Source organism: Augochlora pura, chromosome 2 (assembly GCF_028453695.1).
Source record: "Augochlora pura isolate Apur16 chromosome 2, APUR_v2.2.1, whole genome shotgun sequence".
NCBI classification, from domain to species: domain Eukaryota; kingdom Metazoa; phylum Arthropoda; class Insecta; order Hymenoptera; family Halictidae; genus Augochlora; species Augochlora pura.
In genome coordinates, this window is record NC_135773.1 from 20,951,356 (window position 1) to 20,973,284 (window position 21,929).

The following is a 21,929-nucleotide window of genomic DNA, read 5'->3' on the forward strand; positions in this document are numbered from 1 at the left end:
GCGCGAAGCGACGACATCTTTCATTCCTCAAATATTTCATCACCGGAAACGCTAATGAATGTCTTCTATTCGTCGAAACGCCGATAACAGGATATACCAATTGATAGTTTCAATTCCTCTGGTATCAATGACCCGTAAGTTAACACGTTCTATGCCTATTTTTATATGACTCTTCCCTCTAGTCATTTGTCATTTTACTAAAATTTGCTATACTATCTGTAACTATTAATAATCGTATAGAATAGTAAAATCCATCAAGATCCAATCTTGTGGTGGAAATTGATTCTTCAATTCTAGATTTGATATAAAGTATTTTTCAGCCTATTAAATAATGCAAGCATGTACCATCGGTGGTACACGTGGCACGGAATGCGTTAAGAAGACATCTTTTACGTATCAACTTGTACCGGTTAGCAAATGCGTTAATGACAGAGGATCATCTTTTGATTGTATTTATTTGCCTGGCAGGATTCTGCTCGCTACATCGCTATCCTAGCTTAATATCACTTAAGAGTAGTTAAAAAGAAATCTTAGTCGGTTATATATATATCACGTGCGATCGTTAATACACGTCTCGTTGATACACGTACGTTAAAGTAAATAAATAAATTATTTAAATAAATAACAGTCGAGGAGGCGACGTCGTTTACTATATATATCTTATGCTTCATTCTCGTCGTCTCTTTCCAAGAGCGGCGTTTCCGTGGGAGACTCGGTCGGCCATTTGCCTACGGTAGCCGCGGGATCGATAGTCGACGGTGGATCGGTGATAACGATGGGACCGAGCGGCTCAGCAGTTTGTTCCTCCTCTTTCGTGGCGTCGTTGTCCTGGCTCTGCGAGCCCTCGGCGAGCTCCGGTTTCAGTAGAATCATCTGCGGCTTCGCCTCTAGATCGCCCGTTTCCGGTAACGGTGGCACCAAGTCGGTCGACGGGACCATTGTCTTGATTTGGCACTGGCGTCCCATGTAGCCGAGAGGACAGACGCATCTGCAATCAGGTTTAAACCCTCGCGCTATCATAACAACTCAGGATCTAATAAATATATTAACCCCCTTGCCGTGCCATTTTCTTTACTATTATTACGATTAGGACATTCTCGATCGCGCTAATTTCTTCGAAGAAAAAGGAATTTTATATTTATTATGCGCTAGTCGAATGTTTAAATATTGGCGGGGAGAGAAGAAAAGTTGATTTCTTCTGAAAGGAACTTTAACTATTGTTAAAGTACTGTAAGGGGTTAATATTACTAATTTCCACTGTGTCGAAATAAAAATAAATTCTTCTGTTATCAAAGTGCAGAAACGAAAGCGCATATAGGTAATAAAAGTAATAAAAATTGTCTGGGGCTGTTAAGGAAAATATTAAGGATAAATGCTAATCAACGCAGCTTGAAAGGAATAGCAAGGGGTTAATTAGCTAATTAATCCGCTGATCCGGATTGTCACCTGTAGTTGCCGTCCTCCTTCGTCATGCTGATGCAAGTTGCATTGTTGCGACAAGTTCCCGGGTTCTCGTCGCAATAAGTCAGCTTCTCGTTGCAGAGATCACCCGCCCATCCCGGCTCGCAGCGACACTCCCACGGACGCTTGCAGGAGCCGTGGACGCAGCCCGGATAACTGACGCACTCGGTGCAGTTCGGACCTGTGTAGCCCACGCGACACCTGCACGTACCTGGGCGACGACAGCCGCCGTGCTCGCGGCTGCAGCCTTGCGAGCAGATCGCTGCAAAAGAAAACGGCAATTTCAGAGGATGAACTTAGGGGAATTTCGTTGATCTTGTTAGAGGTGCTTTATTCAACAATCTTTTATAGAAAACTATTTTTAGATATTTTATCTGTCGGTTAAAAATGTGTGCAAATTCATTTTAAATAAATACTGTGTTTTAGAATTTTTTTCTAGGGATGAACTCGAAACATAGTTGCAGTCGTCATCGTGAATCTTTATGCAAGATGAAAATGTTTTACAATTGCAAGCGAGAATTTTTAGAAAATGTTTGAACTAATAAATACAATGGCATTTTTGTTTTATTTATTACGTAACGCATCCGCGTCGGGAAACGAGAATTCTCGGTTGACGGGAAGCATTACATTGCTAAAATGCCCCGATTTATATGAGAATTTAAGGAGAAATTGCCCGATGAGAATGTGTTAACCCCTAGCACTCGATTGGCGCCAATGAAAATCGTTATATCATTTCCAAAATAATTTTGACATTATTAATGATCCTTCTATTTAACCCTTTAAAGTCGGAGCCATTTTAAATGGAAATCCAAGATATTTGTTTAGACTCGTAGCGTTGCCATTTTATATAACTTGGAGAATTTTATATATTACGGAATTGCATTTTGTGACTCGTGCGACAGTTAACAGCTCTCAACAATTTTCTAAGTATAAACAAATATGATGAACATTTAAAAATTATTACGAAACGTGGCATGATCATTTTTAGCGACGCCTTAGAGTCGCCACTCGACCGCAAAGGATTAAAAGATTGTTAATAAATTGTTAATAAATTGTACTAATTTCATATTCATAAATTGTAATAATTTCATATAAATTGTACTAATTTCATATAAATTGTACTAAGTTATATAAAATGGAATTGCAGCTGGTCAAAATAGTTATGTTAGATCTAGGCTTAAAATGGCCAGGAGTGGAAAGGGTTAAGAGTCGTCCGAATTTTTTCGCCAAGTCTGAGAGCCTAGTCGCTACGCTATGAAAGACAGAAATCCACTTACGCGTTTGGCAAAGGAGACCAGTCCATCCAGGCTCGCAGCGACATTCGAGAGGTCCTTGGCACGTCCCGTGTACACATCCTGGTAGAACGGCGCACTGTTTGCACTTCGGTCCTTGCCAACCCAAACGACACCTGAGAAAGATCAACGACAAATTGAATCAATTAGAGACTCCGCCGTTTGTCTTCGCTCCTTTGAGATTTCAGCGCGCCGTAACAAATCACGAATCGCGCAGGTTCGTTCTCTCTACGATAATTCAATTAACTGATGAGCACGGCCGACGTTTCTTTCTTCTTCTAAAAGTCGAAAGCAAAGCAGAATTTTCATTGTTAGATTTATCAGCTTTTATGTCGGATGTTTGATCAATCATTTTTCCGATTTGATCATTACGATCATTGGTTCGTATCAATAACCGATATTTATACTATAGTCTAACTAATAGTGTAAGTTTGAAAAATGATTGTTATATGATTAAAATATTATTTTTTTAAAATATTATATATTTTACTTTCAAGATTAAAAAATCTTTACCACCGTACTTATGCCAAATTCTATTTAAATACAATATTTATTTCTTGCATTGTGTACTAATTAGATAATCCGAGAAAATTGTTCGAGTAGAAAGGATTAAATTTTCAACATCGATTTTAAACTGCAGTAGCTCGTTAAAAGTTTCTTTCTTCCTATAACAATTCTCACCCCCCTTTATCCACTAAATCAATTTGACTCTAATTCTAAAATATTTCTAAAATATTTCTAAAATATTTCTAAAATATTTCTAAAATATCTAAAATATTTCTAAGATATTTCTAAAATATTTCTAAAATATCTAAAATATTTCTAAGATATTTCTAAAATATTTCTAAAATATTTCTAAAATTTTTCTAGAATAATTTCTACCTTCATTATTTTCTTTTCATACGACTTACACTTTATGCTCATGAAATTGAATCTTGCGACCCTTGCAACAGCTTTCCAAGTTACAAATTTACCAATGCAAAAATTCATTCGACCTTAACTAAACGATTCCCATTGCCGCGTTAGAATCATCGCATCAAAATTTATTCGACATTTAAAAAAAGAATCTTCCTCCACCGTATTGCACTTTCCACTAATTCCTGTACATCTACAACCTGTAATCGAATAATCGTTCAAAACGCGCCACCGGATCTCGGATTTTAGATACGCGGCGTCCAACGACCGAAGCTATCGATTATCCAATTAGAAACGGTACGATGCGAGTCGAGTAATCCTCCGGTATCGTCCGCGTTCATTGAAATCGTTGCGTGACGGCTTCCTCCCCGCTGTCGGAAAAGCAAAAGCGCGCGGCGTTTTAGGGGTCCGTCCACGCCCGTACGAAATTGCCGGGCAGCGAAACGTTAATGGAACGAGAGGGGCCGGGGCAAACGGGCGGTTTCATTGCTTCGATCCGCTGCTACCGGCTCTGATAACCGCTCATTACTCCGCCATTACGCGTCCCGCCGCTCTCTTTACCTGCACTCGCCGGGCTTCTCGCAGTACCCCTGGCTGGCCAGACAATCGGTCGCGCAGATCGGCTCCGAGCAGAACATACCTTTCCATCCTGGATCGCAGGAACACTCGAAGCTCACGTTACAGCTGAAAGTGAAAATTCCGGCTGTGTCAGTGTCCGACGCCGCGGGATGGAATTACTGTTTGCAGTCGGCGCGCAAGAGATACCCGGCGCAACGACAGGAACAAACGTTTCGTGTTACGGGGAAATTAGGATCGCCGACGGCCAAGGCGAAATCAATGTCTGATTCGCAGTCGATCCGCTTTTCTCGACACGACCAAGCTTAACCGACCGATCGTGCCAATAATAGCACGTGGCGACAAATCCGCGGTCGCTTCGAGGAAACCTTATCGCATGATCGACGCGACCATTGGGAAACTAGCATGCGTTTCTTTATATTGTTATAGTAAATATGATTTCTTTATATTTTAGATTTAAGTTTAATCGATTGTGTAATTTTTTTTGGTAGAGTAGGACCGCGATTATCCGAACTGATGATGTATGATGTCACTGTTATTTAACAGTGTCTTAAGTAATATTTATTGGTCAAGTTGTTGATTTTTATACGACACTGTATTTAGCAAGAAGCGTTAGATAAGTCTCTCCTTCCGATTTTTCTCATTTTTCACGTATGTTAAATATAAATATAAATGATAATATAAATAGTATAATATGACAATATCACAGTATAATAGTATAATATAACAATATCACAGTATAATAGTATAATATTATAGTATAAATAGTCCAAATATGGATGACACTAATTTCTGACCAATCTTGAAAATTCATTTTGATTGTAGTATATTTGAAAAATTGAATTTGGCTAGAATGTTTCGGATGCGAAAGTGTTCTAATGCCACCCCCTATGATAAATATTAACTTTCAAGTATCGCTATAATTAACTAAGTTGTTTTAACTACGTGAGGATTTTAGTGGTTGATTGTCGACGCTCAATATAGAAATTTGTATTTACCCTAAGACCTTCAACGTACGTATTACTCTGCTTTACAACCCCATCCGTCTCGGTAATTTTACAGCAATCATCCTTGCTAAGCATATACACGTTAAATCGAACATAAATTATCGACGAACCTCCGATAGCATATTCTACAAATTACCGAACAAGCGACTAACGTTAATGAACGTTTGTAAAAATGTTAACCCCTGAAAAGATACGCGCGGAGCCGAACCCACGTTCCGTCGTACCGATCCGGCATTGATTCTCGTTTCACGGTCTCGGACGACCAATACCTCTGATTGCCTCGTCGATCAATCAACAAAACGATTTCGTTTACGGGTCCCGACGCGCTCCTTCCGCTCCTCGTTTTTCGGCCGGGACAGTGCGCGTAAGAACAAAGAAAGAAAGAAAAAAAAAGGAAAGAAGGCGAAACGTCGAAATGACAAGTTACCTGCCATGCTGACATCCCGGCAGAGCCACACACTTGTCGCACAGTTCCCCATAGAAGCCCAATTTGCAGCGACATTCGCCGGGTCGACGGCAGTAACCCTGAAGAGGGTCGCAGCCCTTCCGACAGATTGGCACGTCGCACAAATCGCCGGTCCATCCTAAAGTGAAGAGGAAAAGAAACAAGGAGAACACGACACGGGAGGGACGCGATGAAGAAACGAACACACGCGGCGTACAAAGTGGAATGTCCGCGTCATTAGTTTCTTATTGCGCTTTTCACGTGTGGTTCACCACCCCCCCCCGGCCCCCCCATCCCCCCTTCCCCCCCCCCCCTCCCCCTTCCTCTTCCCTTTTTGTTTTCTTACCTGGCAAGCATTTTACCTCGCCGGCCTCGTCGCAAACGTAGTGAGAGTTCGGATGCTGGGAAGCCGGTATTTCGCAGGCCTGTTTCTTCCATTTCGGGACGTACCTGTCGGACAGAGAACGGTATTCCCTAATTACTTCTTCCACCCGTGAAAAGATCGACCGGTGAGATTCTCTCTGCCCGCGATCGAAATAATTGGGCACGGAATTAGGTGGTTAGAGCACGTTGCGGCGGATTAAAGTACGCGGGATCGTGGAACGGCGGGTAATTGGACAACGACTGACAGAACGAATTAACGGGCGGGGCGATTCATTTAGTTGGGACTTAATTGATACGAGAGCACCGCGAACGTGTTAATCGTAGGTGCAACGAGAAAGAACTTTCATAACTTGTTGCTACCTTTTTCGACACGATTCATGTTTTAAACATAACGCGGGTCTTTCTTGACTTTCTTGACCCTTTCTAACCCCTTGCACTACAACATATTTTACATTCAGTTGATCAGCACTTATTTGTCCTTAATATTTTTAATAAAAGGACCAGACTACTTTTGTTCCTTTTATTGTTTTTACGTGCTTCTCTTTCCAGGCTTTGATAACAGAAAGATTTAGTTTTATTTTAATATAGCGGGAATTAATAATATTAATATTTATTAGATCCTGCGTGAAATCTGTATCACGAGTCTGACTCGTTAAAATAGTGTAAGGGGTTCATTTTTGATATCACTGTCAGCGTCGTCATTTTGGAATATTTGGTTTGTACAAAATGGTTTCGCGGCGTTATAGTACTTTCTCAACGCTATTTCAACTGTCTTACTACAATGTTTATCCCTTTCACTATAATAACGAGTCAGACTCGTGGAGAAGATTTTATGCAAGCTCTATTAAATATGAATACATATTAATTTCTTCTACGTCGAAGTAAAAATAAATTCTTCTGTTATCAAAGTATAGAAACAAAGAAATAAATGAAGACTATATAGGGGAAAAAAATTGTCTGATCCTATAAGGAAAATTATTAACCCTTTGCACTCCGAGCTATTTTAATTCAATATTTAAAATTTTCTCTCTGACCTATAGTATTTCCAGTTGAAGCAACTTACTGTATTTTAGATGATGTATTTACTGAATTTATTATAATATTATAGTGTTAGATAATATTAAATAATGTTAAAATTATTTCGAAACGTGATACATAATTTTTTATGGCGCCTCAGAGGCGCCGCTTGAATGCAAAGGGTTAAGTACGAATAAGTGCTAATCGTCACAGCATGAAAGGAGCGATAGTACAATAGGTTAACCCTTTGCACTCGAAGCCATTTTAGTTCTAAATTTAAAATAATTTTCCCGTCTTGTAGTATTTTTATTTTGAGCGACGAAGTGTATTTTATATATACCAAATTAATTCTCGTTATTCGTACTAAGTGTGCCATATTTAACAATTTTTCTAAAATTAAACATTGATGCTATAAAAATTATTTTAAAGTGTGAAAGAACAATATTAGAGGTGCCTGAGAGTCACCATTCGAGTGCAAAGGGTTAATATATAACCGTATACACAATGTTTAAGCTTATTTCTCCCGAATCGTTACTTCGTCCTATAGTTTGGTAGCATACGTTAAACAATCAATCAAAAAATGTTGTAGACGCGTACACGATGACTCAATAAAGACTAAGAGAAACTTCGCTTCACGATAAATGGTTGTCAGAAAATACAATAAAGCTCTGTGCATTACCTTACTCCGTCAAACAAGCTAGGAGTGAGAAGTAGTGCAAGGGGTTAAATGTTCAATATTTCCAGGAGCAATCCGGATCGGAATACAAAGAAAGAAAAAATATTATTTCAATGCAGGGAAATTTAGTTTCTCGATCATTGAGATACGTTTTCATAAAAATGCATCCCTGCCCAAAAATGTGCCGTTCTCGGCGCGCGTCGTAACTCAATCGCTGCCGTATGGTAGAGCCGCTGCGCGTATCGAAGTCTGCCGTAGTCAAGGGATTAAAGAATCGTCGTTTTATAAAGAATCGTAGTTTTGACGAGAATTTTCCGCGCGTAAAAACGTGATTGACAGTACCTGGGTCCAGCGGCTAATCCAAATGGTAACGCACCGAGTCCGAGAACAGCTGTCACGCCGACGGAGGGACCATTGTTCAGCAAGCCCAGTTCACCGGGACCAATTAGAAGGCTGAGACAAGCGACCAGCAGTATCATCTTTGCTTGACTACCGAGTCAAGACTGAGGACGACCGCGTCCAAGGCGAAGCCTTGGATAACGGGACCTTGTTCGAGGTCACGGCACACTTCTTCATCGCGGCCGCGCCGCGATCGTGTGCGCGCCGTGAAACCCCGTGTCCGTGTGCCTGCCGACACAAGCAACCGTACCCCGTCGTTCGGTTTTTTGTCGACTCACGACGAGTTTATTATTCGCTCGGGAAAGTTCAATGCACCTCACCTTCGGGCGCCTCTCCTTCGCCGCTCGGCGGCGGCGGCGGCGGCGGTCCTCCTGCGCGGCGTTCGCCGCGACCGCGGAGAGGAAACGGTCGTTCCTGGAACTTTCTCGGGAGGATACGTAAGCTCTTTCTGCGATGGAATTCGGGAGAATTCCCCGGGGCGGATCGGCCATTAGTTTTACCGGTTTCGCCGATCGAATAACAGTTCCTCCGATCCGAACTTCTTAACCCTTTGCACTCGAAGCCATTTTAAATTACAAATCTAAAAGAATTTCTCTGACTTACAGTATTCCTATTTTCTGCGACAAGGTTCAGTTTATGTATATGAAATTTAATCTTGTGATTCGTAGAAAGTTTCAGATTTAATCATTTTTTAAATCTAGACTTGGATAAGGTGTATAGAAATTATTTTGAAACATGGTATAATAATTTTAGTGGTGCCTTAGAGTCACCACACGACTGCAAAGGGTTAAACGTTCGCGTATTTTAAAGTCGTCCGTTCGACGAATCTTCTAGTCGAATCGGCGACCGCGAGGGGGTGTCCCGGTCTAGGGCAACTGTTTTATTGGGAACATTGTCGTCGACGACACATGTGAGAAAGCTTCCTCGTGACCCGACTTTATGAAAGTTACGCTCTCGATATCTCTTTCCGAGCATTCATTACGCCGGTTATTGATATCGACGACTTGGCTATGCCGGATCTTTATGCGCGGCCGACGCGTTCTGCATCGACTGCACGAACATTGCAATCGAGTATGCAGTCGTTGAAGAATTCTAGACAGCTAAATGGTTATTTAATTCTTTTTTATTTCTCCACTGTTTTGTATAACACTCGTTCAATCTTGTCACGGCTGTTTAATCCTTTTAGTACCGAACTGCGATATATCTTTGTTGGCTATTGTTGACAAGATAGTTTTCTTAATATTTTTATCAAACAACAATTTCATTTCTTATTTTTTCTCTCTTTTTGAATTTATTACTTATCAGGGTTTTCAAAATTCTTGCAATTTCTTTCCGAAACTTTGTCAAACGAGTTTCAAACATTTCACTCAGACGCAGGCTCTTTTTGCCGGTAATAAGAGCCGGGGGCAATTTCGTGTGAAAAATAACAATAACATTCTTTTATCTGGAGCTACATTTTCGAGAAAAATGACTTTAAGATTGTCGTTGATTGAGATTGATAAAAACATTTCCTTTACTACGTAACTTAAGACAATTAATGTCTGTAAACACTATATCGGACAAAACTAATAATAGTATAATTATAGTATATAATAATAGTAACTGCGGTAGAAGGATAAACAACAACTAAATCTTTTATAAAGCTAAACAAACTTCAAAGTCGATTTTGTTAAAAATAAAGCCTCGGATAAAAAGATGTTATACCAAAATTTTCTCTTTCTGTTTACATAGAATCATTCTCTCCTGTACTAGGAACTCCGACCCACTTGGTATAAAATAGAAATACGTATTAGAAATTAGTATTACATACTAGGTTTCTTGTATTTCTGAAATTTCCATATGACATAAATGCATAAAGACCCGCAGCCGCGTTTCTAACGACAATAGAAATCTGTACTTACCTTGTCAGACATGTGATTTCTAATTCAACTCTGTAATGATACACCGTTTGTTCAGTTTATAAATATCGAACTATGAAGAACATTTTAAAAACACCATAGAATACTTTAAAATACCAAGATTTCGTCCGAAGGTAAATTTTGAGGAAGAGTATCTTTATTAACCCTTTGCACTCGAAGCCATTTCGAGCTTAGATCCAAAATTGCTATTTTCGCCAGTTGTAGAAAAAAAAACGACATTATACTCTTGAAAATTTCAAAACATAACAATGGCGCAAATAAAACCGGTGTTTCAGTGAATTTCTTTCATCCTTTATTTATTTAAATTGCCTTATTCTTTTAATTAAAATAAATACCAAATAAAATACTTAAAAGCGTTGGGAGCTGCTGATAACGAAATTGAAAAGAAATTCCGAGTTGGCAAAGAGTTAAAATTTCAACAACTCCGAAAACAAACGATGTTAGACCGGTCAAGTTTACCGGTAGATTTAGTGTTAAAATAATACGTTGTTAGCAGTGCACCAGGAACGAAAAGTGTTCGAAATCCAAAACCGTATGTTAAACGTAACCGAAATCGATTTATATCCCTCTCGCAGAGGTATCCTTTCACTGCACGTGGATATCCCAATGGATTCCCCCGAAACGTCGAATCCTCTCATAATGCCGCTTAGATCCCATTCGACGGATCGAGACAGTTGGCGTGTATCCTTTTCTTGAATGAAAAGCGTCGGGGAACCCTCGTCACAATTCAGTTTCATTCGTGAACCAGAACGATTCTCCCCCGACAAAAGACGGATTTTAGAATTCTGGAGGCCGGCAACACAGAGGGGAGAGGGGGAAGGGAGGAGAGATCAAATGCGAAGCGTTCGGACCACACGATTTTTTGGAAACCGGCAACGACATTCTTGTATGCACGAGCATTGTCGTATCGACACGAAACATTGTTATTTCGTTACCTGTTATTTTATACGAAACTTCGTTATTTGTTATCGGACGCATTTTATTTATCTTCCATGGACTATATGTACAAGCTTCGCAGCCACTATTTACAAATAAATACAGAGGTTTCGGTGGCGCCGTTCTCCGGGCGTTTTGTTCGTCATTTCTCGGCGATAGGAACTCTTTGACAGTCTGTTCGTTGCGCGTTTGAGCAAAATGTTAACTACTCTACTCTTATTACGTAGAAAAATATCGTCCGTGTGTCTGTACAATTTCTGCTTCGATGAGTGACGCGTCTATTACTTCTCTTACGTCTAGCGAGGTTCTCTTTATACACTTCCCCTCCGTTTCGCTATTTTACAGTTTTTTCTTTTTTTCTAGTCTACTTACAGTTACAACAAATGTACATTCTTTATCGGACCGATCTCTCGGAGAAACGAGGAATTGTTCACGAAGGTGTTGCAAACTCTGTTGCATCAAGACCGTCATCTTGATGTTTCGAATTCGAATGTTGGAACAACGACGACACGCTTCTTCGATTCTCGACGGACGAAAGGAGACGATCGGTCCGTCAAGGACAACAATTGGACGAGTCATTCGAGACTCTCTTCGGCCGACCAATTAAAATTATTTGTACACCGATCGGCCGATCGTGGCGACGCTCCGGCCACGATCGTCTGAAGTTCGCTCCAGAAGAGCCTGGCGGTATCCCTGAGTAGATCATCCACGGCGAAACAGGCTCCCCGTCGCCGATCAAACTTCCTCGACCTCGATGTTTTTGCTTTTCTTGCAGATCTTCAACACGGCGATCACCACCGTCAAGACGACAGCCGAGACCGACGCGGCGAAGATGTCCCACGGGTACAGATCGGGCAGGAAGTTGGTCTCTATCTTCTCCGCCTGGACGGAAGTGGGCCTGGTATCGACTTCGATGGGGAAACTGCCTGGCCCGTCGTTCGACGCGATCCTAACGAGGTACTTGGTGCCGGGCAGCAACGAGATCTGCGCGGAATTCGTGTCGGCCACTTGGTTCCCCATCAGACCTCCGGTTTCCGGCTCCCAGGACACCACGTAGGTCTCTTTGTTCCCCGATTGGTCCCTGTCCACGTGATCGTTGTACGCGCTGCTGGTCGAAGGCGTATTATCAGCCTCCATCGAGTCGTCCGCGCGATCGTCCTTCCTCCTGAAGAAGAACCTCCGGAATATGTCCTCGGAGATCTGCGAGTCCTCTTGGCTCCTCCACTCGGCCAACACCTTCTCCCCGTACTTCTCCAGGAAGAACTGTCTCACACGATTGTTGAACCTCACCTGCTCCAGGGCCCTCTGCTTTTGTAATTGGCTCTGCACGTCCTTCCACGAAATCGTCGCCTCGTACAATGGACCCTCCTTCAGCGACTCCAGCTTCGGCACCCACTCCTGCCAACTGTAGTGCCTCACGCCGTCCTCCACGGCGACGATGATCCAGGTATCCGGTCGCAGATTCGGCACACGTTCGCCCGGGTAGTAGCCGTCCACTCTCCACTGTTTGTAGAGCTTGCGCATCACCACCGCGACGTCGAATCTGTCCAGGCTGATCGGCGATTTCTTCGGCGACGAGAGCATCGAAGGCAGGTACTTCTCCTCCACCCTTGTCTTTCGGAAGGTGCACGCTGTCTGACAGGCTGGACACTGGAAAAGAAAGACGGTGTTAACATCTCTCTTGCATCTCGTGAAAGACCGATGTCTTAACTCTTTTAGGCACGGGATTTCAGAAAATAAATAGATCCATGTGGCGCAGATAATTTTGTCGCGTTTTTAGTTGGAGAAAATTAGTATATTTTTATTGAAAGCATATGAAAGAATAAGCAAATGATTATTCAACTGAATTTTTTCTTCTAGAATCAGACTTAACTAGTCCCATTGTGCCAAGTGGGTTTGCAAATGAACAGAGTAAATATGCAGTTATTGCAATACTACGAGGTGGGTCTAAAAATGTCATACATTACTGTACAAATAATTTTTTAAATGCACATTTTAGGTCATTTTGGAAAAATGGTACTCGTTAATAAATCGTTATTATTAGTTAACCACCGTTGGTTATTGCCCTATTTATTAAATTACCACGGAGTTTCAATAATCTTTACAATACTATTGAGATCATGTTTAGAGACTTCTTGGAAATTTCTGAGATTTGAAATAACTCCGAAGATATTTCTCGTGACTCCCGATCAATTATTAATTTTAAAATCTTTTCAGTATACTCTTCAACCGCGATACACCGACTAATTTCTTAAATACACATTTTAAAACACTTCGGAAAACTGGAAGCATGTAAACGCTTTCTCGACCCGCCAACGCATTTCCAACTTCTTTCGGCGTCTCTGACTCGGGTCCCCGCGTTATCTCTCGCCAAGCATCGGTCCTCCGTAGGGTACATTAGAGACGCATAATTAACGATCTCTCTAAAAGAGACATTTTGTTATCCAACAGAAATCGTAGGGCCGGCGCGACGGTAGTGGAGACCGAACCGAAACGTTCTTACGGCCGTTTCAATCCAAACATTCACCGTAAAGCTAGTAGCTGCCCAAATATTTGAAAAAGATTCCTATCTCCCGAGGGGTCGATACATCGAGAGAGAGAGAGAGAAAGAGCCTACACGCACGAACGTTCCGCAGCTCACAGAGGAGAGCACAGGTCGACCTTCCGTGAAAATCGACAGGTAGCCGACGTCGTTTCTTAGGATTTTCTCTAGCCGCGTCGGAACTCCCTGTACATCGAGAAAAAGACCTTTCTTCTTCTTCTTCTTCTTCTTTTTCTTTCTGTTGCCGCGGGGCTCCGGGGCCTTTCTCGTCGACGATTACCACCGCCGCACCCTCCCGCCGACCTTTCTTCTCTTTCAAATGTTCGAAGTTAAGGGATTTTTCTCGCGCTTCATCGATTCGAATTTTCCGCTGGTTCGCTGCGCCGCAGGATCCGACACGGAGAACTTTAACTCGGTTTACCTGAGCGAAGGGGGCCACGGAATCTGAGAACTCCCGTGTTACAAATGCAGCGGCGTAAAACACCGTGTACAGTGATCCGCAAAAGTCTTCTTACGTACGGTGATTTTCAACCGAATGGTATTTTGTGTTCGCGGATATTTTTACATCTTGTTTAAGTCGACGCGTTATTTACTATAAGAATGTTAGAATCCTAAAATTTATCTTTCTATAATTATAAGAGAAATTATTATTTTATATTATTTAGAGTATTTACTTATATTATTGGGGAATTATTGACTTTTATTATTGAGGAATTATTGATTTATATAATTGAGAAATTATTGACTTATAAAAAATTATGAAATTATATTGACAGCAGGTAATGTATCGAGAAGATACTGAAATTTTATAAGACTGTCCGAGTATATTTTACTCTAAGAATTTCAAATATACAATGTGATTATGTATATAGCAAAAGATCTGGGTATATACATTTATTCCATTGTTTAAGTCTTTGGTGCGTAATTTAGAGCTCTGATACCTAATCTTTTGATAACGGGAATAACAGTTAGGTTTCAACATTGTGACAAATGAAATTAAGGAGTGGGGATGAATTTCAGATTTTCTATTTTGCTTCTACAAAATTTGGAACAGTTTTGTCAAGGTTATGTTTCATGAAATTATATCATATTGTACGATGAAATAAATTTGAGATGTTAAGTTGAATAATATCATAACAGTTAAATAATAATTAAATAATAATGGCTTTAACAACATTTCTAGATCCTAACAAAAGTAGAAAGGTATAATTAATTCCGTCATTTACAAGTTGATGACGCGCAGTTATGTGTTTAACATCGAAAATTTGGTATAACAATTTAAATATCGAAAATTCGAAAAATTCGGAGATTTGGTATAACAATTTAGATATCAAAAATTCGTTAAACAATTTAAATAACCAAAATTTGGAAATTTGGTATAACAATTCAAATATTCAAAATTCGGTAATTTGGTGTAACAATTTAAACATCGAGAATCAAATATATAGCGTGACAATTTAAATACGCAAAAATCGTTCGAAAATAGGAGATCCCGTGTACGGAGAGAGTTCCCGTATCCACTAGTGCTACATCACTTTTCCCGAACGATCGGGGACGACCCCGACACGGTCGATGTAGCACGCCCCGAACACAGTCCCGAATGAGAGGACCGATTGTTAGCAAGTACCGTGAACGCGGCCCGCGGCGATCCACACAAATTTTCTTGCGACTGGCGGGTCTCCCGTTTCCCGTGTTTCCCATCTCGGGTACAAGCCAGCCTCAAAGGGTATCTGCGGGGGTGGGCCCGTGCCCGTTCGGCCCGTTACAACGCGAAACGACCTCCCCTAATCCGAAAGCCTGGTTCATCCGTAAATTTACTTACGTGTAGATACTGGTCGCCCTCGCAAATGGTCCTGGTCTTCTCCCACCGGTTCTCGAGGGCCTCGCAGTACTGCCAGCACTGTAACACGGGAGTAGAAAAAAAAACACACACACATGAGAGAAGAATCGAGCGTGGCGAAGTAGGGAGAGGGGTGGGGTTGGTTTCATCGTTGAACAAAAAGCTCTTGCACGCACGCGGGACGACGCACGAGTAAAAAGGACGACGGTACGCCGGACGCGTCGGGGCGAGTCAGAAGGGCGCGGGCAGGAGGGCCGCAAACAGGGGGGCGAGGAGGGAACCGGAGAGAACGGGGAGTGGGGTGACGAGGGGGGACGACGCGAGGTCCGTGGAACGCGAAGAAGGAAAGGGAGAATAAGAACCATCGGCGGGACCCGTTGAATCCAGCGATTTAAGCGGCTATGAGAGGGGTGAAGGGGGGAGGAGAGCCGAGGGAGGAAAAAGGGTGAAGGCCAGAAAGAGGAGAGAAAAAAGGAGGAGAGACAAGGAAGGAACGAACGGAGACGGAAGACGAAGGGGGGCGAGGCCGAATTAGCTCCAACCTGTTTCAGGCATAACAGGCACCGTCGTTGTTGTCTTCATATTTATTGGGGTACCGTCTCTCCGTGGAGCCCTGTTTCTAGATTCTTTTTTTTTCCCTTCTCTTAGAGACCGTCTTTCTCCTTCCCTCTGCCTCCCCCCCCCCCCCCCCCCCTCCCCCCCCCTCTCTCTCTCTCTCTCTCTGGTCTCTCTACCACCCTTTCTCTTTCTCCCTTCCCCGATTATCCTTCATCACGGCACGTTCCTTCTAAGCCCGGCTGCTTCGTAGAATCGCCGTAGGTCCCTTCTTTCGCGCTAATGACGTCTCCAAAAAAGCAACATCAGCGTCTTACAGCTTCGCGATAATTCCCCTACGGGCGCGCACCGGGTTCCCTTTTTCCGACGGTTTTTTGGCGGGGCGGCCCGCGTAGATGGACTTAGAAAGGGGAGCGCGCGCGCGCGAGCCGTATGAAAATGTATTCTCTAATTTACCGGGTGACTCGTTAACGAGCTTTGCGTAATTCGAGCGGCACGACCCGATCGCGGCTGGAACGTCTTTCGATAATTCAACTCGAGCTCGTTTAACGCGTTCTATGCCGAGCTATTTTTACTCGACTCTTCGGTCTAGTCATTTGTTGTTCCACTAAAACTTGCTATATTATCTGTAATTATTAATAATCGTACGTAATAATAAGACAAATTCATTACGATCCGTTCTTGTGGTGGAAATTAATTCTTTAATTCTAGATTTGTTATAAATTACTTTTTAGCCCGTTAAATAAACATGCAAGCATGTACCACCGGTATTGTTATAATTTGGAATGTGTTTATTCATGATAAAAAGTTTATTGCAAAATCTTACATGCGTCCCTTGATTTCAACAAATTTCTCTTAGAAGCAATGACGGTACGAATACTTATGGGACTGACTGTACGTAATATTCAAATGTAATCTACGCTAGTAAGGATATCATACATTGACGTTGCTTCATTCGTGCATGACCGGCGTGATTGACATGGTTGACAAATGCAAAAAGGGTACACGACACTCGACACTACACTGTGCATCCCGTGCATTTATGAGAAAATCTGAGGTACGAACGTTGAATTATATGGTACAACTTCCTCGCATTTTATTACCGTTCTATGAACAGCATGTAGGTTTACTAGCAATTAAATGGAGACGTACTCTCTACGAAAGCAGTACTTAAACAAATTACTTCGATCTTGAAAAATGTATATATTAAATCTACTGGAAAATTACATCCGCTAATTTTATTTGCGACACATATTTCTCAAAAATGATATTCGTAAATCGCCGTCATGCTGGCAACAGGGCATAAGTTACGACTAAATTAAAATTAAATTAATTTCAGAATAATTAAATTAATTTGAAAACAATTAGATCAATTTGAAAATAATTAAATTAAATTATTATAATGATATAAAAAATATTAAGTGCGTACGAAATTTATTGTCTTTTCTCTTCTTAACAATAGATTTTTCCGGTAGATGAAATAAATAAAGGTTTTAAAAGCATCGTATTATTTAATAAAGAAATTACTATGCTTGTATGTTGGAAGATCGCGTTTGTCAACCACGTAGACGGTTTACTTTAGTTTACTTTAGTATCCCAAATTCCCGGAATTAAAAGCCGGGTAGTTCCGTGCGTCAGTACTCCGAATGAAGGAGCCGGGGCCACCGCGAGCCCCTTTTATCCAGTTTATTTCACTTTACGACAGCCCGGCCATTGATTTCCCGAACGAGGGGACGTCGTTTTTATGACCCTTCCCTGATCGTGATTCGATAACGGTACGATCATCGTCGTACTCGATGAAATTTGATGGAACGACCAACACCAACGATGCTCCCCCCCATCTCTCTCTCTCTCTCTCACTCAGTCACTCACTGATTCTCTCACTCACTCACTTAGTGACTCTCTCACACACTTACTCACTGATTCTCTCACACACTCACTCACTGACTCTCTCACTCGCTCTCTCTCTCTCTCTCTCACTCATTCACTGAATTTCTCACTCTTTCACACACTGACTCTCTCACTCTCTCACTCAAACTCATTCTCTCTCTTTCTCTCTTCGAATGATGCTCACCACTCTCTATCGGATCCCGGGAGCCACTGATTACGAGCAACGGAAACGATTATGATTACAAGTACAACGATCTGATATAATTGAATGGTGCCCGAATTATTAATCCATTGCGATGTTTTCTAGGAAAATACTTGACCGCCATTCTCCTCGATGCAACCATCGATCTATAATTATCTGCGCGCTGCAATTTCGAGTTCGCAGGTGCTTTGCTATTTTTTATCGACCCTTCGAAGGGTTACCTAACGACGGTTGGCTACGCTTTGCGGAAGTGAAGATATTATTATGCTAATAATAATATCTTCACGAGGAGAGAGCTAATTTAAGAAGAATTTATTGCGCGATTCAGAGTAATGAGAAATCGCCTAGTTCTGTTAATAAAAAGTTATTGAAATTTTTATATGAAGATTTATGAAAGGTTCGTTATGCTGTTTTTAATTTTTATACTTTTATTTCATTGTACTTTTTTTAATTATTAAAGCCAGATTCATTGCGAGTTTACTCGAAGTGATAAGTATATAAAGAGGCTCTCATTGTTGTACAAGATAGTAATATATTTAATCTTTTGCACTATAGCAACGGATGAGAGTTAATATAAATTATATCATACACGATCTACTGAATACGAATGTTATTATTTCTTCTAAATATTGAAAGTTAACGTAAACGTCAAAGAACAAAAATTGTCTTGTTTTAATAGAAATTATTAACCTTTCATAGTTGCAATGATTCAAACTTGTAATATTGTAATATTTTCCTAGATGAAAAAGAAAATGAATATTTATTGTACATTAATATCAACTCGAACGCTCACGGTAATTAAACAGAAAACTAAAGAGAACGATACTATATTTGGGCTCAACAGGTTATTAATACAAATGTTCAGGAGTCGGTCACCATGAAGTAGGGCAAGGGGTTAATCCACCGACCGACTACTTCTTTCACGTCCGCGCTAATTACAACAGTTTTGTTGTTGCGAAATTGTAACAAAGGCAAGAATATTTATATTTATTGCCGAAATGCAATCAATTCTCTACAAAAACGTGATCTCGTGTCTGACGAGATGTTATAGTGGAAAATATGCTAATTAACTTAGCTGTGCAGGAAATTAATCTTTTGCACTCAACTGGTGACACCAAGGCACCATTGAAAATTGTTCTATCATATTTCAAAATAATTTATAAATTATTATAGTTATCAGTGTTTAACAAAAATTATTAAAAGTGCAACTACTTTGCGAATCACGTGGTCCAATTTCATATGTGTAAAATGCGATAAGTCATATAAAATCGAAATATTGCAGATCAGAGAAACCATGTTAAAATTCAAAGTATAATGGCTTCGAGTGGAAAGGGTTAAAACTGTGCTAAACAAATTCGAGTATTTCTAAGAAGTTAATCTACGATTAATTATTAACCCTTTGCACTCCGAAACATTCTGCACGTTGGCTACTAGCTGCTCGACTCGATTTACAGATCCTCGTATTATTTAGTATAATTTAGGAACCAAGTAACAACGTGTTATAATAATATTGTACTTATATGAATTGGGTAACATCGAGGAATATGTATTTGCAATAATCAGTATTTATATTATATTATAAATATATATAATAACTTTAATGTCCCCTGCGAGGGGACTGCGTTGTGCAAAGGATTAATTATTTTAAACAAATAGGTGTAATTGTAAAGACAAATATTGAGCATCGTGCTCGCGGACGAGAAACAACAGGAAAAAAGAAACGAAGGGAATCTACGATGATTGCTTCCCCGGTCGTACGACTTCGCCTAATGACTAACCAGTGCACAAATGATCGGTGAGTGAGTGTACATTGCGGGGTCCAGAAATTCCTGTCCAGCCATTACGTTCCCCACGAGTGCGCGCGAGTGGGGCTCATCGCGCGCCCGGCTGGACACGAAAGAAGCACGCGCTTCAGAAACAATTTACCGTGTCTCCTCGACGGCAATCAGTCCGGGATCCTCGCCGCCCCCGCCCCCCTCCCCCCGCGCGCCCGTTTACGCCCGATTGTTCAAAGGATAATGAAACAATTACGGCCGCGAAAAAGGGAGGGTTCAAGGCGAAGCGCAGAAGGATGCGCACCCCACCCAGAAATAATCGGCATTATCCGGGGCGTAAGGTTCGTCGTTCCCTTTTCGTAAAGGGGGGGTGTGGGTGGGAAGGGGGGGTTCCCCGTCGCGACCTTCGTTAAGCCACCTCCGCGCGTCCGCCTCTTTCTCGGTGAATCGTTATTCTAATGCGTCGCGTCCCGGGGAAACGAGTCTCGAGGACTCTCTCTCTCCCTCTCCCTCGCCCTTCTATATTCCCTTGGCATAAATTTGAATGGATCATCGGGGAACGTCGTGTCTTCCCGGGGAACGATTCCGCCCCGATAATAATCCGCGCGGAATGCACACGGCGTGGCCGCGACTCGGCTCGACTCGGCGCGACGCCTTCGTGGGTGTACACCGTCGCGCAAGATGGCATCGATTTCCACCGAAATTAATGGACACCCCCCAGTTCGGCGCGCACCAAAATGAGCAACGCCCCGAGCGAATACAGAGAGAGAGAGAGAAAGAGAGAGAGAGAGGGAGGGAGAGTGCAGCCGCACACGCGTGGTGGTGCACGTTAATCGTGATTCCCATCTGTCCATCTGCATCGGGGGTTGGGGTTGCCGGTAGAGATCGAGGGTGGAGCAGGGAGCGCGGGGACCACCATGATTTTCCACGGCGCCCCATAAAACCGACACCGGTGATTTATCGTCAGCTGAGAGAAAGAGAGGGGAGGAGAGAGGCCTTCGAAACTCGGCCCTATCCGATTTCCAGACGATCGAATCGTCACCTACTACGTGACCCGACGGATTTTCCATGGAAAGCGTATTCCTCTTTTCGTGGATATTTCCGTGTGGCGCGGATTGTTTATTGTTCGGGCCGCGAGGCTGTTGATCTTACGGCGACTGGGAGATGGTGACGGGACGGAGAGCGGGAGAGACGCCGGTGCTCGGCGAACTCGGGGAAAGAGGGTCACAGAGACGTTAAAGTTAGAAGTGTCGCGTTCGGTGCACGCGGCGCGACGAAAATCCGTGACGGGACGCAGCCGGTTCTCGTTCCGCTGCGGGGGAAATGGAGGGAAACGCTCGCAGAATATATAGTGGGGTTCAAGATGTTCCAGAGGGAGAGGGAGAGAGAGAGAGATGCGTCGGGCCGAGTTCTCCTGCTGGTCGATTTTCGGAAAAGACGTTGACTCGAGAGCTTGTTGCGCGTTTCTATCGCAATCGACGAGAATTTACAAGATGCATTCGATCACGGTAAAAAAAAAAATACTGGCAGGGTTATGTTATATAAACCGAATAATAATCGCGATTGGGGAAAGTTGGTTGAACGATGGGGGAATATAGGAAAAATTGGCGGGCAACTCACCACGCTGCACGTAGTTTGCTGTTGTCCCGAGTACCAATCGCAGTTTCCATCGGAGGTGTGTTTCCGCAGACACTGGGACCTGCACTGGGCGATCCTGACGATCGGTCCTAGATCGAAACTCGTCGCGAGGACGACGCACGAGGTGAGAACGACGAACCACGAGATCCCCATGGTCTAGTGTTGCACTCCCTTCGATAATGTCCAAATTACACACTCACTGTGTCGCACTGTTTAATCGCAGAAAGAGAAACGTGTCACTGTAAACGCGCGAATTGTTCGTGAGAATCCGCCGTCGATCGATGATCGTCGTCCGTGTAAACAATGCGTGGAGGAGAGAGAGAACGCGTGGCACGTGAACGAGAAGCAGGGACGCGAGATCCGGTATCTCCGAAATTTCGAGCCGACTGCGACCCTTCGGAGGTCGGTACCTTCCTTATGTAGCCACGCGCCCCACCATTCGATTTCAGCTCGCCACCCT

General features: G+C 42.4%; 2 protein-coding genes across 2 annotated transcripts; both read right to left on the bottom strand.

The window, feature by feature from the left end:
* Positions 1 to 660: 660 nt before the first annotated feature.
* LOC144477459 (uncharacterized) lies at positions 661 to 8,252 on the bottom strand. The gene is made up of 7 exons (XM_078195185.1): positions 8,116 to 8,252; positions 6,043 to 6,146; positions 5,679 to 5,835; positions 4,230 to 4,352; positions 2,739 to 2,869; positions 1,447 to 1,723; positions 661 to 988 (listed from the first exon to the last, which is right to left on the bottom strand). Exons 1-7 carry the CDS (start codon positions 8,250 to 8,252, stop codon positions 661 to 663), a joined length of 1,257 nt encoding a protein of 418 aa, XP_078051311.1.
* A 3,510-nt stretch (positions 8,253 to 11,762) lies between these two features.
* On the bottom strand, positions 11,763 to 21,622 carry LOC144478297 (uncharacterized). The gene is made up of 3 exons (XM_078196065.1): positions 21,452 to 21,622; positions 15,392 to 15,469; positions 11,763 to 12,677 (listed from the first exon to the last, which is right to left on the bottom strand). Exons 1-3 carry the CDS (start codon positions 21,620 to 21,622, stop codon positions 11,763 to 11,765), a joined length of 1,164 nt encoding a protein of 387 aa, XP_078052191.1.
* Positions 21,623 to 21,929: the final 307 nt, after the last annotated feature.

Bases quoted from the DNA above. Each gene is read 5' to 3' on its own strand.
- LOC144477459 (XM_078195185.1), bottom strand. From the start codon at position 8,252: ATGATACTGCTGGTCGCTTGTCTCAGCCTTCTAATTGGTCCCGGTGAA. The intron at 6,147-8,115 runs GTACTGTCAATC...TCTGTCCGACAG, and splicing joins GGATTAGCCGCTGGACCCAG to GTACGTCCCGAAATGGAAGA. The intron at 989-1,446 runs GTGACAATCCGG...ACCTGATTGCAG, and splicing joins AAGGAGGACGGCAACTACAG to ATGCGTCTGTCCTCTCGGCT.
- LOC144478297 (XM_078196065.1), bottom strand. From the start codon at position 21,622: ATGGGGATCTCGTGGTTCGTCGTTCTCACCTCGTGCGTCGTCCTCGCG. The intron at 15,470-21,451 runs GTGAGTTGCCCG...CCCGTGTTACAG, and splicing joins AGCAAACTACGTGCAGCGTG to TGCTGGCAGTACTGCGAGGC. The intron at 12,678-15,391 runs GTAAGTAAATTT...TTTCTTTTCCAG, and splicing joins AGGGCGACCAGTATCTACAC to TGTCCAGCCTGTCAGACAGC.